The sequence below is a fragment of the Acipenser ruthenus genome, chromosome 24, assembly GCF_902713425.1.
Source record: "Acipenser ruthenus chromosome 24, fAciRut3.2 maternal haplotype, whole genome shotgun sequence".
NCBI lineage: Eukaryota > Metazoa > Chordata > Actinopteri > Acipenseriformes > Acipenseridae > Acipenser > Acipenser ruthenus.
This window is the reverse complement of record NC_081212.1, coordinates 26636611-26661832: the sequence shown is the minus strand read 5'-3', so window position 1 is coordinate 26661832 and position 25222 is coordinate 26636611. Positions and strand designations below refer to the sequence as shown.

Genomic DNA, 25222 nt, shown 5'->3' with positions numbered 1-25222 from the left:
TTTAACACTTGAGCTGTTCTGTATGTAATGATGGCTTTTGTAACATTTTCATTATTGACTTCTTGTGCTTAACATCGTGCCTCCGAAGTGTGATACCTAAGTAAGCGGTTGAGTAGACCTTTTCCTGTATGGAAACGGTGTGAAGGGTTTTTGGTTAGTATTTCGACCTGTGACACCCAGTGTGAGAATACAATGCACAGCATATGCTTGTGTTTAATCAGTGTATCTGATCGCATCAGCCCCCTCCCCACAAGACTGTGCTGCTGCTTTGTGAAGTGGCTAGTGCAAAGGCAGATGTACAGTGCTGGCCTGACCTAGGTTGTCATGGTTACTATATCCACAGCCTGCCTGGAAACTCAGTTCCTGCTAATTGCTGTTCTCATGGCAACAAAGCGCCTGATGTAATCCTGGGAAAGGGCAGCAGTCCTAAATGGATACGTTATATTTTTATTTATTTCTTGTCTTCTCTTGGAAGTGAACAGGAGATGGGGTTACATTGATCCCTGGCTTGGGGTTAAACAAAGCCACGTCTTTTTAAATGTTTTATTCTAACCTCTACCCTTGTCTCCAATGCCTAGGAGTACAGGCCTGAGCAGCCCTGCAGCTGTCACAATTGAATTCTCTGTAGACCCCAGTGCCCTTGTTTATAAAACTACATGCATGTCACCCTTAACAGACACACATCCAGAACCCTGACCTGATTAGAAGGTTTTTGGGGGTTATTTCCATTGTAATGACCTGGCTTGAACAAGCGGTGTAGGTGTGATCAACCCACACACACGTACGTAGCCAGCATGCTATAAGACAAAGGGAAACCTGTCTCACTATCCACATACTCTCTGATGACAGACAAAAAGCCAAGGAGGTTAGAAAAAAAAAAAACTGAAATCTTTATTCTATGATTGTGAACAGGGTTGCAGGGTTAATGAAGTCCATGTGCACTGTTGAGAGGATGCAGAGCACATTCTCTCTCCCTCTCGCCGCCTCACATCCTCCGAGCCTTGCGTGGGCGGCAGCCGTTGTGCGGAATGGGGGTGTTGTCTGTGATGGACACGACCTCCAGCCCGCCCATTGTTAAACCTTTGATGGAAGACTGAAAGAAAAATATATATATATATATATATTATTTATTTATTTATGAACATTCATTTTAATATGCAACCTGAACCGTCTAAGAAGCCGCTGGAAATAAGTCACCAGTATGCAGTAGAACTAACTTCCATGCGTGTTACGGTTGCCACCAAAAAATATTTGAGGATGTTTCACTGTTAATTTGTGTTGTCAGAAAACCATTGTAAGAGGAATTGTGCTGCTTGGGCTGGGGAAGGTTCTGCCTCTAAACTTCTAGGTGGAGATTGAGAGAATTCAAATTAAGGGTCGCACAGCAAGTCTCTGGCAGATCTGGGATTGGAAGCTGGCGTCCCAAGTCTCTTAACTCTTACCTGACAACGCCTCACATTGTAGGAAAACATGAAAATCTGCCTAGCTACAGAACAGCACATTACAGTACACTGCACGCAGCGGTGCCTCCCTGAAAGCCGTTGCCTGTCGCTGCCTGCCCTTAATTTAGCACTGTGTGTGGCTTGACAAATATCCCAGCCTCCCAGGCAGAAACACCCTGAGCTGGTGTGAATGAGATCCTGAATGTCAGAGGAGATTTCCAGCCTTCCTTGCCATGCAGCGCTGCGCCGTCCCCGTCGCAAATCAACAATTCCAGACGCCTGGAAGCATGCCTGCTTAGGAAGCGGCCCCCACAGAGCAGCCTGGATCGTCCACGCTTCGTTTCTGCCTTGTTACCTGTTGCGTGTCTCATCATTTCCGTCAGAGGCACACACCTAACTGCACTGAAGCAGGGAGCCTGGTGTCACGTTGTTAGGAGAGTCACGGGGGAGCAGCAACAAAAAACACTACAAATATTCTGATAGGGAACAAATTTGCTTTTGCGACAGCACTGTTCAGAAGTTACAGACGTGCTCAAATTTGTTGGTACCCTTACAGCTCATTGAAATAATGCTTCATTCCTCCTGAAAAGTGATGAAATTAAAAGCTATTTTATCATGTATACTTGCATGCCTTTGGTATGTCATAGAATAAAGCAAAGAAGCTGTGAAAAGAGATGAATTATTGCTTATTCTACAAAGATATTCTAAAATGGCCTGGACACATTTGTTGGTACCCCTTAGAAAAGATAATAAATAATTGGATTATAGTGATATTTCAAACTAATTAGTTTCTTTAATTAGTATCACACGTCTCCAATCTTGTAATCAGTCATTCAGCCTATTTAAATGGAGAAAAGTAGTCACTGTGCTGTTTGGTATCATTGTGTGCACCACACTGAACATGGACCAGAGAAAGCAAAGGAGAGAGTTGTCTGAGGAGATCAGAAAGAAAATAATAGACGAGCATGATAAAGGTAAAGGCTACAAGACCATCTCCAAGCAGCTTGATGTTCCTGTGACAACAGTTGCAAATATTAAGAAGTTTAAGGTCCATGGAACTGTAGCCAACCTCCCTGGGCGCGGCCGCAAGAGGAAAATCGACCCCAGATTGAACAGAAGGATAGTGCGAATGGTAGAAAAAGAACCAAGGATAACTGCCAAAGAGATACAAGCTGAACTCCAAGGTGAAGGTACGTCAGTTTCTGATCGCACCATCCGTCGCTTTTTGAGCGAAAGTGGGCTCCATGGAAGAAGACCCAGGAGGACTCCACTTTTGAAAGAAAAACATAAAAAAGCCAGACTGGAATTTGCTAAAATGCATATTGACAAGCCACAATCCTTCTGGGAGAATGTCCTTTGGACAGATGAGTCAAAACTGGAGCTTTTTGGCAAGTCACATCAGCTCTATGTTCACAGACGAAAAAATGAAGCTTTCAAAGAAAAGAACACCATACCTACAGTGAAACATGGAGGAGGCTCGGTTATGTTTTGGGGCTGCTTTGCTGCGCCTGGCACAGGGTGCCTTGAATCTGTGCAGGGCACAATGAAATCTCAAGACTATCAAGGCATTCTGGAGCAAAACGTACTGCCCAGTGTCAGAAAGCTCTGTCTCAGTCGCAGGTCATGGGTCCTCCAACAGGATAATGACCCAAAACACACAGCTAAAAGCACCCAAGAATGGATAAGAACAAAACATTGGACTATTCTGAAGTGGCCTTCTATGAGTCCTGATCTGAATCCTATCGAACATCTATGGAAAGAGCTGAAACTTACAGTCTGGAGAAGGCACCCATCAAACCTGAGACAGCTGGAGCAGTTTGCTCAGGAAGAGTGGGCCAAACTACCTGTTAACAGGTGCAGAAGTCTCATTGAGAGCTACAGAAAACGTTTGATTGCAGTGATTGCCTCTAAAGGTTGTGCAACAAAATATTAGGTTAGCGGTCCCATCATTTTTGTCCATGCCATTTTCATTTGTTTTATTATTTACAATATTATGTTGAATAAAAAATCAAAAGCAAAGTCTGATTTCTATTAAATATGGAATAGACAATGGTGGATGCCAATTACTTTTGATAGCCAAACAAAGTTTATGGGATTCTCCCATAAAGCTCAAAGAAAGGTACAGATATTTATAGACATATCTAAAAACAATCAAATCACAAAAATGAAGCACCATAGAATGATTGTAAATAACAAAGGAAAGTAAAAACATTCAAAAGGTATTTGAAGACATCTAGTGTTTTAGTTTTCTGAGACACTGACGGCTAGTTCCACAGACCCTGATTATAGCTCTCTCTAATCTTGGATTACCAAACCTAAATTAACATTGAGTAGCCCAAGAGTAATGGGAAAGGGGGTCTATGAAACTAGCTGTGAGAGTGCCACACAACATCTCACGCATCTTTGAAAAAAGTGTTTTCCCCTCCAAACTAAATAAGCGGAACAAATAATAAATAAATAAAACAGACTGGTTCTCTGAGATAACCCGGCCTGCCAGGAGCTACTGTGAAACAAATTACATTCAGAGGATAATCAAGCATACTGGCCTTTCTCAAATACTCAATGGTAATAAAAAATAATGTAAAAAGGAAGAAGCTTTAAAGGTTAAAGATCTCCCTTCGACTGCAAAGCAGAGTTTGCTTTACGAACCCACGGCACCCAACAGATAAGAGAATACAACCCCATACTGAGGCTACACTCAGTGTCTGTCCTTAAAAGGTGAATAATGAATCTGAAAACTGGGAAGAGATGGGCGTAAGGGCTTATGGACCCTCCCCCCCACAGTATCTATTAAACACATTTTAACCACAAATGGGTGATGTTAGGGCTGATGGGCCCGAAGCATGAAGCATTAATTCATTCTCTCACTGGCTTGATTCTGCTCTGCAGTTCCTTGCCTGTTGCTCAGAGCGGCTGTACTGAGGCATTGAGATTCAGACATGGTGCAGGGGCAGGGGCTCGTCCCCCAGCCTGTGAGAGCAGCCTGTAATCACTGCTCAGGCATGCAGCGGAAACCAAGCAGTAAGCAGACTTACCATCCGTCCTGGCCCTAGACCCTTCACCACCACACGCACGAAGGACACGCCTTTAACCAGCGCCTTCTGTTGAAGAGAGATAGGAACAGGAATCAGGAATACTCCCAAGAGATTACAACACACACACTGGACACGATCCAAGATCATCATGAGATCATTAACATTATTATTATTATTATTATTATTATTATTATTATTATTATTATGCATTTGTTTCATGTATGTTTTTTTAATTACTTTTAATAATACATTCACGACAATATAGCTTTTCTGAATTTTGGAAATAAGATGAATACTGGAGAAATCAGAAAAACTCCAGGAGTTTATATTGAACAGCAAGTGAGAAAGATGGAGAGGGACTTGCGTCAGAAGAGGAAATTGTATTTTTCTTAAAAAAAAAAAAAAAAACAGACGAACAGAAAGAAAATACATTTCAACACAATAGATAACTACCCTTAAAACAAAACTAATTTCTACTGTTCTGAACACAGAAGGATGCCTGCTGGGTGAAATCAGAGACACAGCTAAAGGCAATTTCTTTTTTTTAATATAAAGAAATGAATAAAACAAGTTAGGTTTCCTCCTTAATTATGACTGGGAAAACTGGTAAATAGAATAACTGGACTAGCGAAGCTCAAAAAGGATTCAGTAAACAAACACATCTTGAACATTTTTTTTATAAACAATATAATATTATATTGAAAGAACATTGCAGGTCCTCAATTAAAATTGACTAATGCGCAAGTGCTGCCATCTACAGGAAAATAACAAGATTGCATGAGAAAACAGGAAGCAGAGCATGAGAGTGGAGATCAATGAGTTTCCTTACTGCCGCAGCGGAGATCCCTGCAGTCTGAGCAGCGACCGGGGTGCCTTTCTTGACATTTTTGAACCCCTCCGTGCCGCAGGAGGTCCTGACCATGTACTGTCCCAGGTGGTCTGTCACCTGAATGTGTGTGCTGGGGGAGGGGAGGGGAGGGGTCACAAAAAAATCATGCATTAACCATACGCATTTCATTAGCGGCTAACATCTCATATGACAAATCTCATCCCCTGTATAGTGCTAATGTCTTTCATTAGATTTCAACTAGCTAGGATAGTACAACACATTTAAACATGTTTGTATTTAATGATTTAAAAATGTCTCGCACTGTCCCTCATTTTGATATATACTGGGTATTTTAGCTTCCATCCTCTTATCTGTTTAATGGGAAATATGTACTGTAGGTCTTGGCTAGAGTGATGTCTTTGTTTTGCCTTGGTATGAACTGCAATCAGAAGAGAATGTGAATGAGGAGAGGCAGAGACTCACTTGTTGTAGGTTGCTTTAATGTGCGCTATGGGCAGCTCCTCATACTTCTTACCCCCCCATCGCAGCAGGCTCTCCTGTCCGGGGAGTGGGGGGAAAACACTGTTCAAAACAAACAGAGGATTCAGAAGAAGAAGAAGAAGGGCTATGAAGTGTATCGGTAACAAGCTCAGGTGTGTCTTATTAAACTCCTAGTAAAACCAGGAATGGATCAAACTGCTATGCAAGGGGAGTCTTATTGCCATCCCTGTCTTGACATGGACTGGACACATAAGGCAGATACTGAAGTCCTCTCTGTTTTCCCATTGAGTAGGGACAGCACAAGCGCTGGCAATGAAAGATTAAGAGTGCCCACCTGAACTCTCTTGAAGTCTTTGCTGGAGCGGTGCTGGCAGAACTCTCTGCAGCCTCCTGGAGTCTCTGTGCACTGGAACACACCCCGCGGCTCACACTGCAAAGGGGATTGAAGGAATTGCAATATCACACACAAGGAGTATCCTTTATGCAAGCGCTTGAACATGCCATGTAGTATAACATCCCACTCCTGCAAGCTGCATTTTAAACACACCTACTCCTACTGTTGAAGGGCTGCAATGACAGTCGCAGTGAGGCAGGCTTCAAGGAGACTGAGACAAACACGCCTGTAGTGTGAATTCCATACTAGTACTGTACTACTACTATAATGACCATTCAGATTAAAATAGTGCGCTTCAATAGTTTTTTCGCCATCCTATTCAGTTTGTTTATGCCCTGCCTATAAAGACGTGGACGGTCTGTCTCCTACAGACAGTACTAGACCGTGTCATGCCTGTACGGAGACAAACAGTAGTCGTACTTACAGTGTCGAGCTGTGGGGGATCACAGGAGCAGAGAGTCGCAGACACGTTGTCCTGGCAACGCTATACATGGTATTATTAAGAACACAATCTCCACTTTATTCCCCAAAAACGAATTTCTAAGACATCCGTACGGCACTCCGCTTCATTACTGCAGCCATATGTAACGTGGGTCACGTGAGTGCATGTCAAGGTTACATGAGGATCAATCCATAATACACGTTCTAGAGGGGGCGAGTTTTGTAAATCAATAATAGCCCTCTTTCCAGTTTAATGTAATACTGAATACTGCCTTATTGTGTGCGGTTTTGACTTTCTACATGATAAACAGTTCGCAATTACCTGAGTGTATGTTTAATACAATTGTAGCAACTCCCCTGTTCTCATTTTGAGATTTCCCACTTCCCGCTGCTATTTGCCAGTTGGTTATGGGAAAGGGGCTGTGAAATCAAGATGGCTGCGCCCGTAGGGAGGGTGCTGCTTCGTCCTCTGCGGAGGATTTTAACGCAGATTCCGGGCTCTGGAGTCGCCAGCAGCGGCTGCAGGCATTTGTCAGTCGGGCTGCGGGTGCCGGCTGTTCAAAAGCCAAACGAAGCAGTGCTAGAAAGCCCCTCTCCGTGGAGGCTGCTGGGAGCGGTTTTTGTGCAGAGACTCGCTGTCATCTCCAGAGACCGGAGCTCGATAGAGAAGGACTTTGCCGAGCTGCTGAAACAGGTGTGAGCATCTGAAATAGTTATCGAGATAAAAGACGTTTAGATTAGGTCATGCGAAGTAATGTTTCTGCCAGAGTGTTGGTGAACTGGGGGGCGGCCCTTCATAGTAAATTCCATATGTACTGATTAAGCTCCCTTGCAGAATAAGTTTTGTAGCATGTGACCCAAAAACAGATAGTTTGGAAGTAGGTGTAACGCGACGCGCTGGGAATTACATAACAAATAAAACATGGCTGTGATGACAGTTCTTATGTTTTGAGCTTCACAATTTGACTGCACTCAGTGGGCTCTTCCTGGATGTAGGGTGTGTTTTGTTTTTTAACCCTTTACTGCCCAGAGTATGTTCCCATACCTAATTAAATGAATGCCTATAGTCTCAATGTCCAATATATTGGACACTGGGCAGCAAAGGGTTAACCTTTGTAGTGTGTTGTCACTCTGTATGTTGTAGAACAGTCTCTGAAACTTTAAAGTCTTGAAATTCACTGCAGTAATGTGAAGCAGGGTTAATTAACGATAAGCCCACGTTTACTTCTCTGTAGACTGAGTTGGAGAGGAGCCTGCTGGCCGACCACGAGCTGCGTCTGCTGGAGGATGCCGAGCGGGTCAGCCGGAAGCAAGAGGAGGATTACGACTCGGACGAGGATTCTGGACAGGACATCGTGACCGCGCAGGACCTCGAAGACACCTGGGACCAGAAACTGCGACAGTTCAAGCCAGCCCAGCGCCTCACAGGTTCCATTCAAAAACAACTTCTGAACTCTGGTAACTAGGAAGTGGCAGCTCCTGCTCTGAAATGAGAAATTCTGGCCAGTTTTTGGCCCAGTTGTTTTGATACAGTACAGGTTGTGCTCTTGCAGCCTACTCTAAGTGGATATGCACAGGTCTAGCATCTGATTCTCTAGGTCCTGCGCTCTTGGCAATAGCTTAAGCAGATGTGCTCATTTTATGCATGACCGCATCTATGCTGTTAACACTAATCTGAGTGAGATGATGCTCAGATTAAATACATAAATAAATAAAGCCATGCAGGATGTGCCGTCTTCCATGTGTATGCAAAGGAAAGTTAGCTTGTGCAACTGACAACCATATTCAGAAACAACCCTTGAGCGTTCGTGCTCACTTAATTAAAAAAAAAACAGTAACTGAGCATGACCATGCAAGTTTTGTTTCTGAATATGGCCCTAAAGCTGAGGGAACACAGTCACTTTGTGGTTTGGAACTTGGTTTTAGGAGACCAGGTTTCAGGCCACTGCATGACACACCAGGGGAGACTTGGGGTTTGATACAACAAAGTTGCCTCAAACTATGTAGGTCTCCTGGGACCAGGTTTCAAGCCACTGTTTCTATAAAAGTGGCTTTGTGTTCCCTCAGCTCAAGTCCCCTGATAAATTAGGGTTTGCTGACAATATCACCAGAATTTTAAGTGCACTCTGCTTCAGTGATTATTGGTGATAAAACTGCAATGTGTTTCAGAAGCAGACAAGAAAGCAGATCGAACCTGTCTGGAGCGCTGTCTAGAGGACAGTCTGGTGTTGCTGGTGAAGGAGAAGATTGGCAGCGAGGATGTGTGGCTTCTCCCACAGGTGCAGTGGGAGAATGGAGAGACCCTGAGAGAGACTGCTGAGCGTGCCCTTACCACTCTCACAGGTACTGAAAGGATTCTCCACACCACTCCTTTCACAGCTCTCTCCAGCACTGTCGCCCCGCACCTCAGTAACATTCACTGAAACACTCCAGTTGAACCATTGTCACCTCTACACCTTCAGAACCAGTGCTGAACGCTGCATTCTGAAGTCTCTAACACGGTGTCCATACATCTTGAAAGTAATTCATCACGTAATTCTTTTTTTCTTTCTTTCTTTTTTAAGGTAACAGCATCAAAGCCACGTTCCTGGGAAATGCTCCCTGTGGAGTTTACAAGTACAAATTCCCAAAGGACGTCCGGACGGAAAGCTGTGTCGGAGCCAAGGTGTTTTTCTTCAAAGCCCTGCTGGGTAGCGGTGACCTCGCCCCAAACAAAAAGGGGGGCCATGTGTGGGTAAGCAAGACGGAACTGCAGGACTATCTGAAACCACAGTACCTGGAACAGGTGGGCCGTTTCATGGTGGACCTGTGATGAAAAGTGCAACTTGATGAGACTACATGACCAGCACTGGGTGAACTGGAGGGTGGTAATTCTTCATAAAGGGGAGACGGGATACACAATGCAGGATGTCTCCAGATTTGGTTTCTCAATCAAAGACAAAACCCCCTTCTTTTTGCAGATGTTTGCCCTGCTCCCATCCTTTCCTTGTGTAATTCAAGTAACTTTTTATGTTTCTCTGTCAGAGCCCCCCTTTCATTTTGTTGTATTGTCACAATACGAATAAATACAAACTCTATACAGTATTTTACTTGTAATCTGTAACTATGAAGCACTCTGTAGGGCTTGCATTTAGAAATGCTAAAAGAAACTTAAATGAAATGATCAACGTTTCCAAACCAGATTTTTCAAAATTTCTAATGTCTGTTTATTTATTTATTTTTTCTTCAGTTTTCCTTAAAAGCACAAATATTCACGCAGACTTTTTATCAAAACACTCTCCTATTATGTTCTAATTTGCTTCTGGAAATGAAGCCAGTGTCACTTGTTTTACCAAGACACAGAATGGCAGTATATAGCTAAAGCTGTTTTGGACTGAACAGCTGAAAACCCCCCAGCACTGAGAATCTCCACTTTACCTAAAACAGTTCATAAAGAAGCGCTCCAATTATAGGTGTTTATAGACTGTACATGTGGCAAGAGGACTAGAAGCAGGTTCTGATGACCATGATGAAAAGAACCACGACGGCCCTTAAAACCTACATGACACTGTTTATTGCAGTGACTGTGAACCTATGAAGACTTCACAATCAGAGCCCGGTTTACATCCCTGTTTCACAGACCCCGATAAGCACTAATCTACCTATGGTAAAGTAGTCGGGATAGTGAAGCCAGTTATGCTTCATGTCATTTTCAATCCCAGGTTTGTCGCAATACCAATGTTCACCACCGAATGGCAACACATGCACACAAATGGTATTGTTTAAATGTATAGCTCTTAATGAAGTAGACACAAAGGACAGAAATTGGAGTTTGCTTTTATTAGAAAGTATGGCACACATTTAAAAATAGACGCTTACTGGAGTTTAACCTAAAACTGATTGCACACTGACTTAATATTTAAATATCAAGACAGTGTCTGGTATAATTCTAAACAAACATTTGTACCATTCATGTATTAGGATAACCTAAGAATAGTGTATAGAGTATATGCTGTATACACACATTACTTCAAGCTGTTTATGAAATAAATAAGTCCCTATTTACATATTCAAGTACAGTCCCATTTATCACAGTGTTGTGATTGAACAACTCTTCATGAACGTGGTGCTGAAATGAGCGACTAACCTGAAGTGATTCTGTCTCATATTACTTGGCAGGATGCGGTATGTGTTAAAGAATGACTGCTTTTAAACATGCACTGGTTTTGAATGCCGGCTTTCTCAGTGTAGTGTTGCTGGAGTTTCTGTTTCAAACCATTAATATCATCCCCTGTCTAATTTATCAGTTCACAACTAGCTACTGTAGTGGCAGCGTTTCAATGTTTCTTTATAGGTGGATAAGGTGTTTGTTTTTTATTAATAATGTATTGGGATTGAGCTAGATCGGAAGATTTCAGAAGATACTTTGGAATAGGAGTAGAAATAGTATTTAATTTGGGCTATTTAAATCAGTTCCTTCGGTTCTGTTTTGTATCTTGCTGCATTTGTTCTTTGTTCTTTTGGCTTTGCTGTTGCATCTTGTTTTCCTGTAGAATTCCTCTCTCACGCTCTGCTGGTCATTCGAGTTCTTCTGAGAGTGCTTGCAGGATTGCGTGCGTTCCGTCTCTGAGCCCGCTGAGAAGAACTGCCTCTCTGTCTCCTGCTGGTCCTCCCTTCCCTCATGGAGCTGGCCAGTGACTGACCGGGAGAGTTCTGCAGAGACTGGAACACGCTCTGGCGAGTCACCTCCCTCTCTCCACAGTTGAACGTCAGTGCCATTCCCACATGGCTCTTCATGACTCTGGAAGAGCCATCCGAGGTCCCGTCAAAGCATCGGCTCAGTGCAATCTCCTTAGCGGTCCTGGGGTCTTGATCAGTCACTGTGTAGATGCCGTAGTTGTGTCCCAGGGGGTCTAGAGGAGCCAGCATGGTGAACTCGTTTGTGTCGTTATTAACAGCGAGGGGCAGGTGGTTCACCAGGTATTCCTGAAGCATGCCGTTAACGAGCTCTCTTCGACAGGATCCCTGGGGCAGGATCTTGACCAGCGTGCGATCGACGCGGTCTTGGTCATACAGCATGCCACTGCACTTGAACTCCAGGCAGACTGCAGACACACTGGGCTGCTCCATATCCCGGGTACTGCGCACATCCCGAATGCCATATAGCTTGCCAGCATTCTGGGGGTGGGTTCCTCCCATGTTTTTGGATCTCACCATTATTTCCTGTGGCCCATTAATTTTTACTTTTATGTAGCATGCTCTGTATTCCAGAGGCTTGGGCCACCAGCTGAGGTAGTCTGCAGTCCAGCTCATGGGATCGTCCTCGTTGAAGGGGACTGTGTTGTAGTCATATCTGTCCCCTTCAACCCTGTAAAAGCGGAAGTGACCACTAGTAAAAGGAGCCTCCTCACATTCTTTGAGGTTTTCGTACGAATAAATGGGGCCGTTACTTTCGTCAGCAGCGTTTATGCTCGGCTTCGCAACGTTGATATTAAAGGCTGTTTTCTTAACCTTGGGATCATCGTGGTCAGTTCTCTTGTAGTTGAGCTTGTTTAAGTAAGGCTGTGGGACTCCAATAGCATTGGGGTTGTATTTTGGGGATGATGCAACTGCTTCCAGCTCCTCTCCCCCTAGGTTGGCCATTACATAAGCTGAGTAAGCGTCATGCCTTTGTTCGTCACAAAAAGCAGGTAAGCAAGCTCCATTAGAACCAGTAATGACGCTATCAAACCGCCCCCACGACCTTGGGTTTGAGGCGAAACCTGCCGTGGGCTCCATGTTAATCAGAGTTATCACAACCCCTTCGACCTGTTCACTTAGCATAAACCTCTCGCTCCGGAAGGCTCTTACTTTCACATGACACCTTCTGCTCTCAGGAACATCTAGATTAAAGAGTCGCCTTTCCCGAATTTCCATGTTCCCAATCAGGAAGGTTCGTTCTTCTCGCTTGACTCGTTTGGTCTTTGCGAAACGGAATTGTCCTTCTTCCTCCCATAGCCCAGTTTCAGGGTTGAGGGACCACAGCTTCATCTCGTTCAGGTGCTCTGGCATTTTCACTTGTGCAGAATCGAGGAAGACTTTCACTTCCCCCGCATTGAGGGACTCGGTGGATGTTTCATCTCTGAAGTCCACTGAAAACATGCCGTAGGTCCGCAATGGGAAAATATCTCCTTCATCGTTGACAAAGTTGAGGTCGCTCTGGGCTGCTGTAGCAGTTGAAATATTTCTGGGATCCAGGAACGTTATGCTGGCTTGCACTTTTCCGGTGTAAACCTCCCCGTTTTCTCTGTAGAAAGCGTTGGGAGGGATTTCAAGCTCAGCAATAGGGTCTTCCCCTTCAATTTCTCCCAGAGAGACTGAATTAGTCTGAGTAGAAACCAAAGTTACTGGTTCTTTCTTCCTCAGAAGCTTCACTTCGTGATACACAGCACCCCCCTTTTTGTTGAACGGCAGAACTTTTGTGGTGTTCACAAACTTTTGCAGGTGGTCAACAAATGTCAGTACCAGCCTTTCCATGTCTACTGGTACCTGGATTGAAAAAGTTCCTTTATATCCAGTCCTACTGATTCTAACCTTTCCCATAAAAATGTGTCCAAAACGCAAAGGTTCACCGTTGTCTGCAGCAATGGCACGCCCACGGACAATGATTTTTGTTTCAACACACTTTTGACAGCCACATTTGGAAACCACCATCGTTGGCAGAGTGTATCCTTTGCAAGTGATCTGTCTCTCTTCCAGTTTTTCAGCTCCGCAGCAGTAAGATATAGAGTCTTTGCATCTTATGCCATTATCTAGTTGTCCTGCACACGTTGCTATGGGACATTTCCCCACGTCGTAGTAGAAAGAGTTTGTGGGATTTTGGAAACAGTCGTGAGGTAGTCTGATGAGATGGCTTTCAGGCACTGGGTTGCATGAAGGTTCATTGTAAGCTATTGAAAGAGAAAACAGGAACAAAAACTGTTTAAATCTGAGAACAAAAAATCCTTACTGTAGTTCATAACAGAACTTTTCTTTTTATTATAACAATTTAGATTCGAAACCCTCAGTTTGACACCATAACAATTTACCTGCCAAATTTGTGGAGGCATTTCCATTAAACTAAGAGAATACTGATGTATTCTTGTGGAGCCCATTTGTATGAATTAGCCTTTTATCTAAGGAATATTACAGGTGAAGCTGCAATCATTTGACAGCACATGTCATTAGCTAAAATAGTGTTTCTTTAGAAAGATCTTTCTAACAGTCTGGCTGCTGGTATTGTGCGTACCGATTACAGTAAGTGTGGCAGGTTGGGATTTGATGGAGCCGGCATCGTTGCTTGCCTTACAGTAGTACTCCCCTGACTGGCTCATTTGCAGGTTCCTTAACACTAGAGTGCTGTCGTATTTGTACAGCTTACTGTTGAGAAGGCTGCCATTGTGGTACCTGAAAAGAGAAGACATGGAAAGTGTTACTCAGAATTACAAACCCAATAGCCCAATTTATCACAGTGTTGTGATTGAACAACTCTTCATGAACGTGGTGCTGAAATGAGTGACTAACCTGAAGTGATTCTGCCTCCTATAGCAGCATCCACTGTTCAAACTAAGCTTGGAAACCATGTTAAACAACGAGTCCCAATTTCAATATGATGATGCAAAGCTAAAGCCTGTTTGAGATTAATGAGGCACAGGTGGTTTCTGGGAAGGGCAACACTCACGCACACATTCTTACAACCCTTGCCAAAAGCAATCTGGAGGAAAGCAATATCTGCAACATGGATTGATGGTTTATCTTGTTTCGAAAGCAAGTTGTCAACAGTCAAAGCGTGTATCATTTTTAGTCTTGAAGAAGGCACTGTTTAAATATTTTCCCTCAGTCAAGTTCTCTCTTTATTTTGCAATGACAGAGCAACTTAAAATGTCTAATGTGCATTTCGATATTTAATGATCGGAGGGGCGTATTCTAGTGATCTTTAGAGCAGCGTATCTAAAAGCCTTCACCGTTTACACCATTTTAATAGTCTTGTGTTGTGTGCCAAGATTCTGAACCAACATCTCTGTCTGTCCATGTGAGTCCCATTGGTGCATGTAAAACTTTACGGAGGGCACTATTAAAATGTTTTTTTATATGATATTTTCTATAGGTATAGCAGCTTATCTATAGGTTCTTTCCTTTTGTTTTCCTTACCATTGGTAATTGTCTGGGGCTGGCTGCCCCACAATCTTGCAGCAGAAGGAAGCGGTCTGTCCCTCTCGTCTTGCTTTGCCCTCTGGGTTCATCAGTACATATGGCTTCTCTGCGTGGTACAGTGGAATGGATCAGTTCAGTTCAATGGACCAGTTCAACGGCACATTTTAAATTGCATATATATATATATATATATATATATATATATATATATATATATATATAATGAAAGACAATAAAAAAAATTAGAAAACAAAGAGTTGTGAGAATGTTATTATGCTAACGTGATGTCGTGTTTTTGTTTTAATTCACTTTTTGCTGTTAAAGTGATGTGCTTAATTCTTAGAATTCAGACCGCACTCTGTAATTCACGCACCTGCCCTTTTGAAGCTGACATCAATAACAGAGGTTCTTTGGTTGGTAGATTTGGGCACAGTGACGGTTGCCGTGGCGTATCTGTCCATTTTGATTTTCAAGGTGGAGTTTCCGTCTGGGCACAGCCCGGGGATTCTGAACTTGCCGTTGTCGTCGGACACGGTGATGAGCTTGAGGGTCCTGCCCTGCCTGTAAACCGCGGCTCCGGCAGCCGGCTGACCCCCCTCCAGGTGCACCGAGCCCAGCAGCAGGTGATGCTCGCACATGCACGCATCGCACTCCGCGTTCACACGACCCTCCGTGCAGCTCAGGCTGCAAGCTGGAGCAGAAGAAACGACAGGAATTAATCAACACACTCTGCTAGAGATATAAGGAAGCACATCTGTCGACCTCAGTATTAGACTGAACCCATAAAGAACTGGCAGAGATTGCGGATATAGGTTTGTTAACTTGTAAAACTGGTCACATTCCCATTTTTGATGTGAAGTGCCTTTATCAGTGTGGAGTAGTGGTTAGGGCTCTGGACTCTTGACCGGAGGGTCGTAGGTTCAATCCCTGGTAGGGGACACTGCTGCTGTACCCTTGAGCAAGGTACTTTACCTAGATTGCTCCAGTAAAAACCCAACTGTATAAATGGGTAATTGTATGTAAAAAATAATGTGATATCTTGTAACAATTGTAAGTCGCCCTGGATAAGGGCGTCTGCTAAGAAATAAATAATAATAATAATAATATCAAATACCGTAAAATACAGTGTATAAGTCGCAGCCACTCCTGTTGTAATTTCAGAAACATGTACCTCTTTGTATTTGGTTTGCATCTGTTTTCTCGTGCACGCTAAAGTGAGATATTAACAAAACAACAACCTAGTTTGATTCCAGTAAGGAAAGTATTTGAACTAAACGTTTGATATGGCAACTTGGTGTTCTTTAAATCTAAACTGCACCGTGCTTTGAACTTCAAGATGTATCGCTGTATAAAATGCACCACAGTTTTCCACGACCCTAAAAAGCACAGTACTACTACTTATCCAGCAGTTGGTACAAACTACAACATATTTTTAAATGGAAAATCTGACTGACATTTGTATGTAAGTGGAGTGCTGTGCTGGAAAACCTTGATAAACCGTCAGTATTTCATGTATGAATATAACGTTTGTGAAGCACACCCCTCCACAAAACACAGCTTGATAATGGAGACTGGGCTGACTGGAGAGGAGATGTGGTGGAGGACGGACCACATAATGAGTTTGAACAGATGAGAAGAGAGACAGAGAGGAAGGGTCACACTGCAGGTGCATGTAACGAAAGTTATCAGCAAGGTTAGCAACAGAGTAAGAGGCGTCACTCCCACACTGGTGGCATCTACCTTTACAAGGTGGTCCCTTGCACATTCTGCCTTCCACAGTGCGCCCGTGGCACTGCTCCTCCCCCTGCTGCTGACTTTGTGTACTGCAGGTTCTAGTGCGCACCTGCACGGCCTGCTGGCCACAGCTTGCTGGGCACTCGCTCCAGCCTGACCAGGGGGCCCAGGCCCTTCTCGCTGTGTTCCAGGGCTTCCCTGTGAGAAAAGAGCTGCTTCTGGGTCTCACTTTTCTACAACATCATTATTTGCTAATGAAGAAACCCATATACACAGGAGCAACACCAGCTACAAGACCATAGTGTTTAGTTTTGATTTATTTGATCAAACAAGGATATTGTTTAAAATGATATGAATTAATGTAAGTGTTCCCAATTATATGTCACTGGCCTTATTTAAAAAAAAAAAAAAACGTGTTGGATGATTGGCTAAAACATGAAACCTTATCGCAAAAGGTGGAAGTACCATCCCTATACACCTCAATGAGAACAAATAATAAAAAATAACTTGTTTTTAAGAAACTACTTTCAGCAGAAATAAAATATGTTAAGGAGTGTTTCGATAAGGTCGTTTTGATTAATGAATTTAATTTTGCATCATCTCTGTTAAATCCTGCTGTGTCTGGTGCAATTGCTTAATTAGCACAACTTGACTCTTAACTTTATTTTTTTTTTCTGAATGCACCAACCTGCCGGACAGAAGAACCTCACTGAGTAGTTGGAGCAGTTTCTCCCTCCTGGTTGCTCTGCATTCAGACACCAGAACCCCAGCTCTGGGTCTGAGTGGACCACCTCCCCGGTGTTTTCTGCCGCAATCCATTCTGTGGTCCGAGCTTCAATTGCCTTGGGTCTGTCACACACTCGCTCTCTGTAGTAAAACCTGATGGCATCCAGCCGCTCATAATCCCCACTGCCTCCTGGGTGATCCACGTTGAACCAAGTGCTCCACTCCCAAGGATCTGCAGCAGTACAGAGCAGTGTTATAATACTTAACAACAGATACCTCTCTTCAGGATTTTGGTTTTTTAAAAACAATTGCGTTTATTTATTTATTTATTTATTTACAGTAGTGTGCAAATGTATTAGAACACCTCCATTGCATCTGTCGTTTTGATTTTATTGTGCATATGAAATCAGACCACTGGAACTGGAAACAGTACCATGTCTGTTTGGAGTGACACAGATTTTATTCCTGTTTCCACTACAGTGCTGTGTAAAAAATCGGGCTTTGTTGTCGAAGCTATTTATTCCAAATCGTTATTGGCACAATGTCTGTTTCAAAGAGAGCGATCATTACTGTCTTATCCTATCATAGCTTCCATGCTGTTCTGTACTGGTACCCAAGAGCACTATCTGAATGTGTACAGTCGAGTAAGCAATGAGGTGATGAAAGGGTGTGCCTTACCGCTTGTGCTGTACTTGACAAAAGAGTTGGAGCTCTGCTTTCCAGTTTGATCCCGTCCCATTGCTTTATTCAGAACGGACCATCTGTTCTGGGTACCTTGAAGGAGGAATATTACCCAAGCATGGTATTATTGTGTACAATATAAGACATCAGCAGCAGGATTAAAAAGCCTAAATCGGAGCTATCGCTAATTTTTTGTCCTTTTACTGAGAAGTAATTGGGATTGTTCTTTAGCTGTTATATAGCTGTTATCTTAAAGTGACATTTTAAAATATTTAGGCAGGTGACTGACGTGAACAGTGGCTCATGAGACCGAATCGTACAGAGCTTGCCAAAGCCATCCCCTGCCTCGCATTCTTTCCTAGCATAGCCTGGGTAGAATAACCATTGTAGGCCCAAAAAAAAAACACATACGTGACAAATCAACCTCATAAACAATGTATTCTGGAAGATTCATTCTTAAAGGTATTGCATGCAACAGAATCATTTCATTCTGAAATGTAGAACTATAAATTAGAACGAGTACCAATACAATTGTAATTAGGTGTAAGTACACATGAATTGTAATATGTAACTACAATGTAAATGCACAGTAATTAGTGACACTTAATGTAAAGTGTTATGGGGATCTCCAGTGTTCAGGCTCCCAAGCCATTAGATGTGTGTGGTCTATACGGATAGGTACAGCGCACTAACCTTGAGCTGCAGCACATGTTATCACTCCTAAGAGCAGGAGGAGAAGGATTCTCCCCCTCACAGCACTCATCTTCCCAGGCTAGTCCTATAATTGGCTCAGCCGGCCCCCCTGTAGGAATGTCACTGAAACAGCGCAAGGTCCTTCGCTAATTATAGTCCCGCTGTTGTGTCTCCAGCAGTAATGGCCTGTAAAACAAAACCACATATTATAGTTGAGTTCTGCAGCTGCCTGAGCACAACTCTCACAATATTTAATCAGAGTAGCAACGTTATTATTAACAAAACAGCTCGCAATTTACATCTTGAATTCATTTTGAATTTTATTCAGATAAAGCTATTGAGAAGTAGTAGTCATTAGCAATGGCAAATCATACATTAATGCCACACATTGTTATCATAATAGCACGGCCCGTAGCCAAAACTAACAGGCTAACTTTATGGCACACAGATCAAAGCTACCAAAGATAGCCGCACTTCCAAACCTGTACAGGGAGATTCTGTAGACACAGGACGTACAGTACAGTACCTATGTGGTCATGCATACAATGATCTTTCCGACTCATTAATAAAATACTGTTTCTATGTGGTTTCTGTGGTTTGGAAAATTAAAGTTCCAGCAATCACAAGAGGGGATCCTGGAGTCTTGACATGTTTCAGTTTATGATTGATTCACTGTTTCTTTCAGTTCGAATTCTTTAACTCCCAAGAACGGGGTATGGGGTATAGGGTATAGCAGCAGAGTTTTAGAAATCTGACACATTGTCGTGTTCACTACCCGTGTCATCAATTAGCAGCAGCAGCAGGGCTAGGGAGGTCAACACAGGATCAAACAGCCAATCCACATTGATCAGTAAAAGCACGCCTGTTTAAATTTCTACATCCATAACGTCAGCAACACCCATAGACTCTCAATCATAAAACAAACTCAATCATTAAATAAATGTCAAGTAGACAGACTAGCAGAAACACTGGGCAACCTGTCTCAGTTTTCTATGAGTTTTATCCAGTTCATGGAAAATATTCTTAAAAAGAAATGTTTCCGTTAATTAAAGACAATTCACTGAATTCACAGCTAAGCAAACAAGATTTCCAGTGCATGCTATTTTACATCATCCAGTAAGCGTTGCCTCGTGCACAGAAAACAAATTGCGACAAATGCTTACCATTTTTGAAAGGAGAGATGACCAAGTCTAAGTCTAAATTAAAACTAAATAATTGTTCACATTCTCTCAGCTGAGACTTTTAAGTTCCCCTGCCCACCCAAAGGCATCACATATCACCTCTCAACTTACAAAAGAGACAGAGGACTCAACGGAACGGAAAAATAATTGGGATGTTTGTAAATAAGATGAATGGAAAGGCTAAATGGCTGATTTATATCAAGTATTCCATTCTCAGCGCTGTTTTTAGATTATGACTTGGATTTAATTATATCTTTGACTGACAAGGTCAGGCATGCTATAAGTGTCCTATTAGACTTTTCAAACAGCTCAGAAGCCTTAGCCCTCTTCCCTTTGAAAGCAAAGCCAGAAGTGTTAAACATTGGGCTAATTTAATATCAAGGTGAAGGTAATTCTACACATAAGGTAACTGAGGCAAATTGCATCAGAAATCAGCAGAATCAGCCGAGACAGCAGAAAGACCCCCTTCTCATATAACACAGCTGGAAAAAACATTTTCACATGTCAAGGGAATTTAAAAATCTTAATGCATTGACCAAAGCTTTTACACAGTCTTCGTGAAACAGGCATTCCTCTCACACTGAAATGTTTCTTTTCTGAATTTAAAATATATTCTAATTATCTGCTCCAGTTCTAAGTTAGCATTGCTTTTTTTGTGTAAAAAAATAATAAAATACTAAAGTTGTGATTTTACAGAACTAACTTTAAACAAATAAAGTTATCTCCCCTTCAGTCATGATTTTTTTATTTCATTTTTAGAAATTTTAAAACAGTCTGTGTGAACTCTATGGAGTTTGAAAAGTTGCCCAGCCAAAAAAAAAAACCCAAAAAACAACATTATGCATTATAAAAAGGATACACAGATAGGAAACTTAACATGGTACAATTATACACACAGTGACTGAAAAGGATATGAAAGCAGTTAACTTTTTAAATGTTGCCAAATTATCATTTTTACTTTTAGACTGCTGTCTTTGAGCTGGAGAAAATTATTAGTTAAAATATCTATTTAATAACAATTATGCCAAAAATTACCATGCGTGTGTGTATATATATATATATATATATATAAAACATTGAACAACAGAACCCATATAAAATGGTTCACACTTGCCCACACATGCACCTATCCTCATATCACTACTCAAGTTGTTGTTCTTGTTTAGACTTACCCGGGCTGCCTGCCTGCCTGTGAATTGAGATGGAGTGCTCTGTGCTCTGATGTCGCTGGCTCTTTTTATAGAGGCATGCGCAGCTCCTGTGTCTGCTGTTAGCTACACAGAGGAAACCAGATCAGAGTGTGAGGAAGCTGCCGTCTGAATCCGCTCTCTACAAGGTGCATGGAGCGGGTTAAACATCGCTCAGCTGCTGCTTGTTCTTTCACATATGCAAAAGCACACTGCCAGAAAAAACACTGCCCTGCATCCTGCACTTACTGAAGATAATTACTACTAATTTGCTCATTTAGAACTAGGTCACGTTTTAAAATGTGTGTTGAAAACTATATAAACATAATCCCCTCTTTCTTCTCTTTTTTTTAGATAATAACCCCAGTCTGTTTAAATTAAAGCAACTGAGAACCTAAATCCGGGGTTCAAATGCAGTTTAACTGCTGTAGCAAATGACTCTGTTTCATAGCTGCTTGGCTGGTGTCCTATAGGGATATATAACCAGTGGGTATATATTACCAAAGCATAAGCCCATTGTGAGGGACCTTGTATGCCAATGCATATACATTCATGTACCTTTATATTATGTCAATGTAAGTAGGGACGGACAGTATAGTGTATTCATATTTTTTCCATGTGAACATACACAATATTGTTTGAAAGTCTGGGTACATTCGGAAACTAAAGTACTGCATTAAACAAGTCAGGAATAGCAGTGTGCTCATGGATGACAATAGAGTTGACTTATCTAGGAAAGTAAGACAGAATCCTACAAATGAAAAGATCTAGCCAGCGCCAGTGAGGCAGGCAATGCGTGAGTACTGTGACTCTCCAGTTAACTCTCTGAACATGCTGTCCAGCTGCACCTCAAGCACACTTCTGTTACATAATGAGCATTAAAGCAAAACTCCACCTCACTCTGCTTCTGTACCAGTCTGTAGATTTGTATTCATGGTTTAGACGCCAAGGTCTATGAACCATACCAAAAGATGGTAGCCCGTCAGCCACACTGAGCTCTCGTTGATACTACCCTTCAATATCATGCTGGCATCCTACTAAAAACTGGACCAGATAATATGAAGCCAGATCACATTCTGCCTTACCAGTGTCAAAGGAATGGAAGTTGTGCTAACACAGTTAAAGACAGATGCTGGACCACAGATCCATGAATACAGTAGACTGTGTGCAACATAAAGAAGGTAAAACATGGCAAACCGCATGGTATTAAACACTAGCCTTTCAACGGTGCATTGTTATGAATGGGAGTGAGCTTCCAGAATGACTGCCACAGTGTCATGGGATTGGAGAATGCTATCACTCAGGGAGACATGCAGACCTAGAAACAACGCTGATGCCAGTCATCACCCCAGCCACTCAGCATCCATCTGGAACAAATCACATCCCAAGATGGGTCTGTCTTGGCTGCTGGGCTCTCAGACAAATGGTTATGTGGTAAGCATATCTGCTCGATTGATGGTTTTCACACATGATTCAAAGAAATGACCCGGAGCATTCTTCCTTTTAGACCTGCTGATGAAACTGACGACACGTTTCACGTATATTAACTCAAGCAAGGCTTTACTGAGGTCAATTAGTAATGCTATTTCAGGTGGCATTGCTTAAATTGTTATGACACATGAGACTGCTAAGATTACATTGTTACATTTTCAAATGCAGTCTAGTCTATGTAAGTGTATGTGCAATTACAGTGTGATTAATTCTACTCAATGAAGTCTCGCTAGTAAAATAATTCCATTCTCCTAATGCATGAAGGAATGGGTTTCCTATTATTTACTATAGTACTGTCAAACTCATTTGGTGTCATATTCAATTTAGTTTTACCGTATAGCAGTCTTGCTGTTCCATTTGTAAAAAGAGTTGACCTGAAATGTCTGTGACAGACTGAAGTGGAGTTTATTCCTCCCACCTGGACCCCTTTCCTGCTGTGTGTGACATTGAACAGCCTATCAAACAGCAATCTCTGTCCCACCAAAGTTGCCATCCTGAAACAAAATATTAAGTTACGATAGCAACAGTTTGGGAGAGCAAGGCATTGGGTTGATCGTTCTGTAACGCATGTTAAGACAGGGTTCTCAGCATGCATAGACTCCTTGGAAGAGTTTGTAACTGTTAATTACAGTTAACCCAGATCGGATCATTCAGAATTACTCACTTATTGAGCTTTTCAGTGTAGTACCTAGTGCTATATCTCTCTCTAAATTACAGTCCGACTTCGCCGCCCTATTGGCCAGGCGGTTGATTTTGCTTGGTTGGAAGCAGGCTGACACACCCTCATATGTTCACTGGGTCAGGGATATTTATGTATTTCCTTCAATTGGACAAGATTACATTTACACTGAAGGCCTGACAACCTTTCCTAGCACATGTCAATCAACTAATTCTTCCATCACTTCCATAAACCATATAAGCTACATAACCCTCACTACTGAACTACTGAGAGTCTCACTCTTTCTTTCTTTCTTCTTTCTTTTTCTTTCTTTTTCTTTCTTTTTCTTTCTTTCTTTCTTTCTAGAGAACCTTAAGTTTGCTTTTCATGGTTCATGTGGTGTATTATTTGATTGGTATTGAAAATCAATAAAAACATTAAAAAAAATAAAAAGAATGACTCACTTACAGGAATAAAGACCCTTCCGTGCTTGATGAAGTAATGCCAGCTGCCAGGGATCAGCCCATTTGAATTTAGAAAAAACCAACCAAACAGGTGGCAAGTCACCGCTAACCACAACTAATGGACAATGCAATCAATCCATGTGCCATAAAGCTTGCCTCATTGGATGGCATTCGGGACACCACTGTTTAACAGGCTGGGTTCCTTGTTAAAATGACTCATAGTTACAGCATGACTGCATTATCTCCATTTCATAATTTACTAGTTTTATAAGAATACGTAAGCTGTAGGAAAAGAGTTTCTTTGGTTTTGGATTGGGAGTCTGGAATACAATGAAACATTCAAGCAGCCCCTTGAGGTAGCTAAGAATGCCTCTCAGCTTTCCCTCCAAGCTTTCCCTCCAAGCCTCTTAGCGCTCCCAATGCAATCCATCATCGTGTGTCACCATCTACTGTGCCCACATTAAAAGGGCAGTTACATTTCCCATTATTAAATCTTACAGCAGATATCCCACAGCTTAACTAAGATGTAATTATTAAATCTTACAGCAGATATCCCACAGCTTAACTAAGATGCAATTATTAAATCTTAAAGCAGATATCCCACAGCTTAACTAAGATGCAATTATTAAATCTTAAAGCAGATATCCTACAGCTTAACTAAGATGCAATTATTAAATCTTAAAGCAGATATCCCACAGCTTAACTAAGATGCAATTATTAAATCTTAAAGCAGATATCCCACAGCTTAACTAAAATGCAATTATTAAATCTTACAGCAGATATCCCACAGCTTAACTAAGATGCAATTATTAAATCTTACAGCAGATATCCCACAGCTTAACTAAAATGTAATTATTAAATCTTAAAACAGATTTTGTTGCATGACAGTCAACAATAACTCCTTGCTTTCAAATAGGAAAATGAGGTGCTGTTCAAGAGCCAGCAGAACATGCTTACCCGCTTGTTCATTCTCATATAATTAAACTTGCCATATCAATCTTCTTCAGGATTTGTATTTGATTTTAGTTTACAGCTTTTATTTTCTGTGTTGATTAGGTTTATATAATGTAACTGCAAATATGATGTTATGAAAGGACAGTATAGTACATGAATATTTATTAAAGATCATTTCAAGAGTATAGAGGCAGCCAGGAGTAGCTCAGAACAATAATTCACCTGATCCTGGCTGAGTTACATGAATACACACCACTGTGTTCACCAAGTTAAGTCACACAAATTAGAAGTCAAGGTCAAGTTTTAAAAGGCAAAGTACCACATACTAATAATAATACAAGTACAATAAATAAATGTTAAATAATATTCAAATTATTGTAGAAGCCCATCAACCACCAGTCGGTTTTGAACAGTGAGTTTGTGGAATGAAATTGGAATGTCGCACCTAAATGATTTTTATTTTCTCTCTAAATGTCTCTACCTGGTTTAGAGCTGCCTAGCAGATTGGAATTTGCCTGTGCTTCCCGGTTCTAACCTGCCCTCCATCCCAGCAAGCACAGCTGAGGAAGGAAGAGGACCTCTGGGAAGAATAACAGGAGCCTGGTGTGGAGCCAGAGATCCCTGCTGTGCTTTTGGCAGATGATCTGTGTTTAAAGCACA

At 42.0% G+C, this 25222-nt stretch overlaps 3 protein-coding genes across 6 annotated transcripts; 1 reads left to right on the top strand and 2 right to left on the bottom strand.

The window, feature by feature from the left end:
* Nucleotides 1-866: 866 nt before the first annotated feature.
* LOC117429410 (small ribosomal subunit protein uS11m-like) lies at nt 867-6805 on the bottom strand. Its single transcript, XM_058999035.1, has 6 exons — nt 6626-6805; nt 6142-6237; nt 5790-5888; nt 5307-5436; nt 4478-4543; nt 867-1093 (listed from the first exon to the last, which is right to left on the bottom strand). The coding sequence occupies exons 1-6, from the start codon at nt 6691-6693 to the stop codon at nt 986-988; spliced, it is 567 nt and encodes a 188-aa protein (XP_058855018.1). The 5' UTR covers nt 6694-6805; the 3' UTR covers nt 867-985.
* Nucleotides 6806-7044: 239 nt separating this feature from the next.
* On the top strand, nt 7045-9726 carry LOC117429101 (large ribosomal subunit protein mL46-like). Of its 2 annotated transcripts, none has more exons than XM_034048285.3 (4): nt 7045-7336; nt 7878-8100; nt 8812-8985; nt 9207-9726. In XM_034048285.3, the coding sequence occupies exons 1-4, from the start codon at nt 7076-7078 to the stop codon at nt 9452-9454; spliced, it is 906 nt and encodes a 301-aa protein (XP_033904176.3). In that variant the 5' UTR covers nt 7045-7075; the 3' UTR covers nt 9455-9726. The 2 variants fall into 2 exon arrangements, with proteins under 2 accessions (XP_033904176.3, XP_033904177.3); XM_034048286.3 differs by having other exon boundaries at nt 7046-7336; nt 7878-8070.
* A 720-nt stretch (nt 9727-10446) lies between these two features.
* On the bottom strand, nt 10447-21053 carry LOC117429100 (cartilage intermediate layer protein 1-like). Of its 3 annotated transcripts, XM_058999032.1 has the most exons (9): nt 20981-21053; nt 18628-18813; nt 17932-18027; nt 17216-17485; nt 16534-16725; nt 15167-15484; nt 14791-14899; nt 13889-14046; nt 10447-13550 (listed from the first exon to the last, which is right to left on the bottom strand). In XM_058999032.1, the coding sequence occupies exons 2-9, from the start codon at nt 18695-18697 to the stop codon at nt 11185-11187; spliced, it is 3579 nt and encodes a 1192-aa protein (XP_058855015.1). In that variant the 5' UTR covers nt 18698-18813; nt 20981-21053; the 3' UTR covers nt 10447-11184. The 3 variants fall into 3 exon arrangements, with proteins under 3 accessions (XP_058855015.1, XP_058855017.1, XP_058855016.1); XM_058999034.1 differs by lacking the exon at nt 16534-16725; XM_058999033.1 differs by lacking the exon at nt 17932-18027.
* Nucleotides 21054-25222: the final 4169 nt, after the last annotated feature.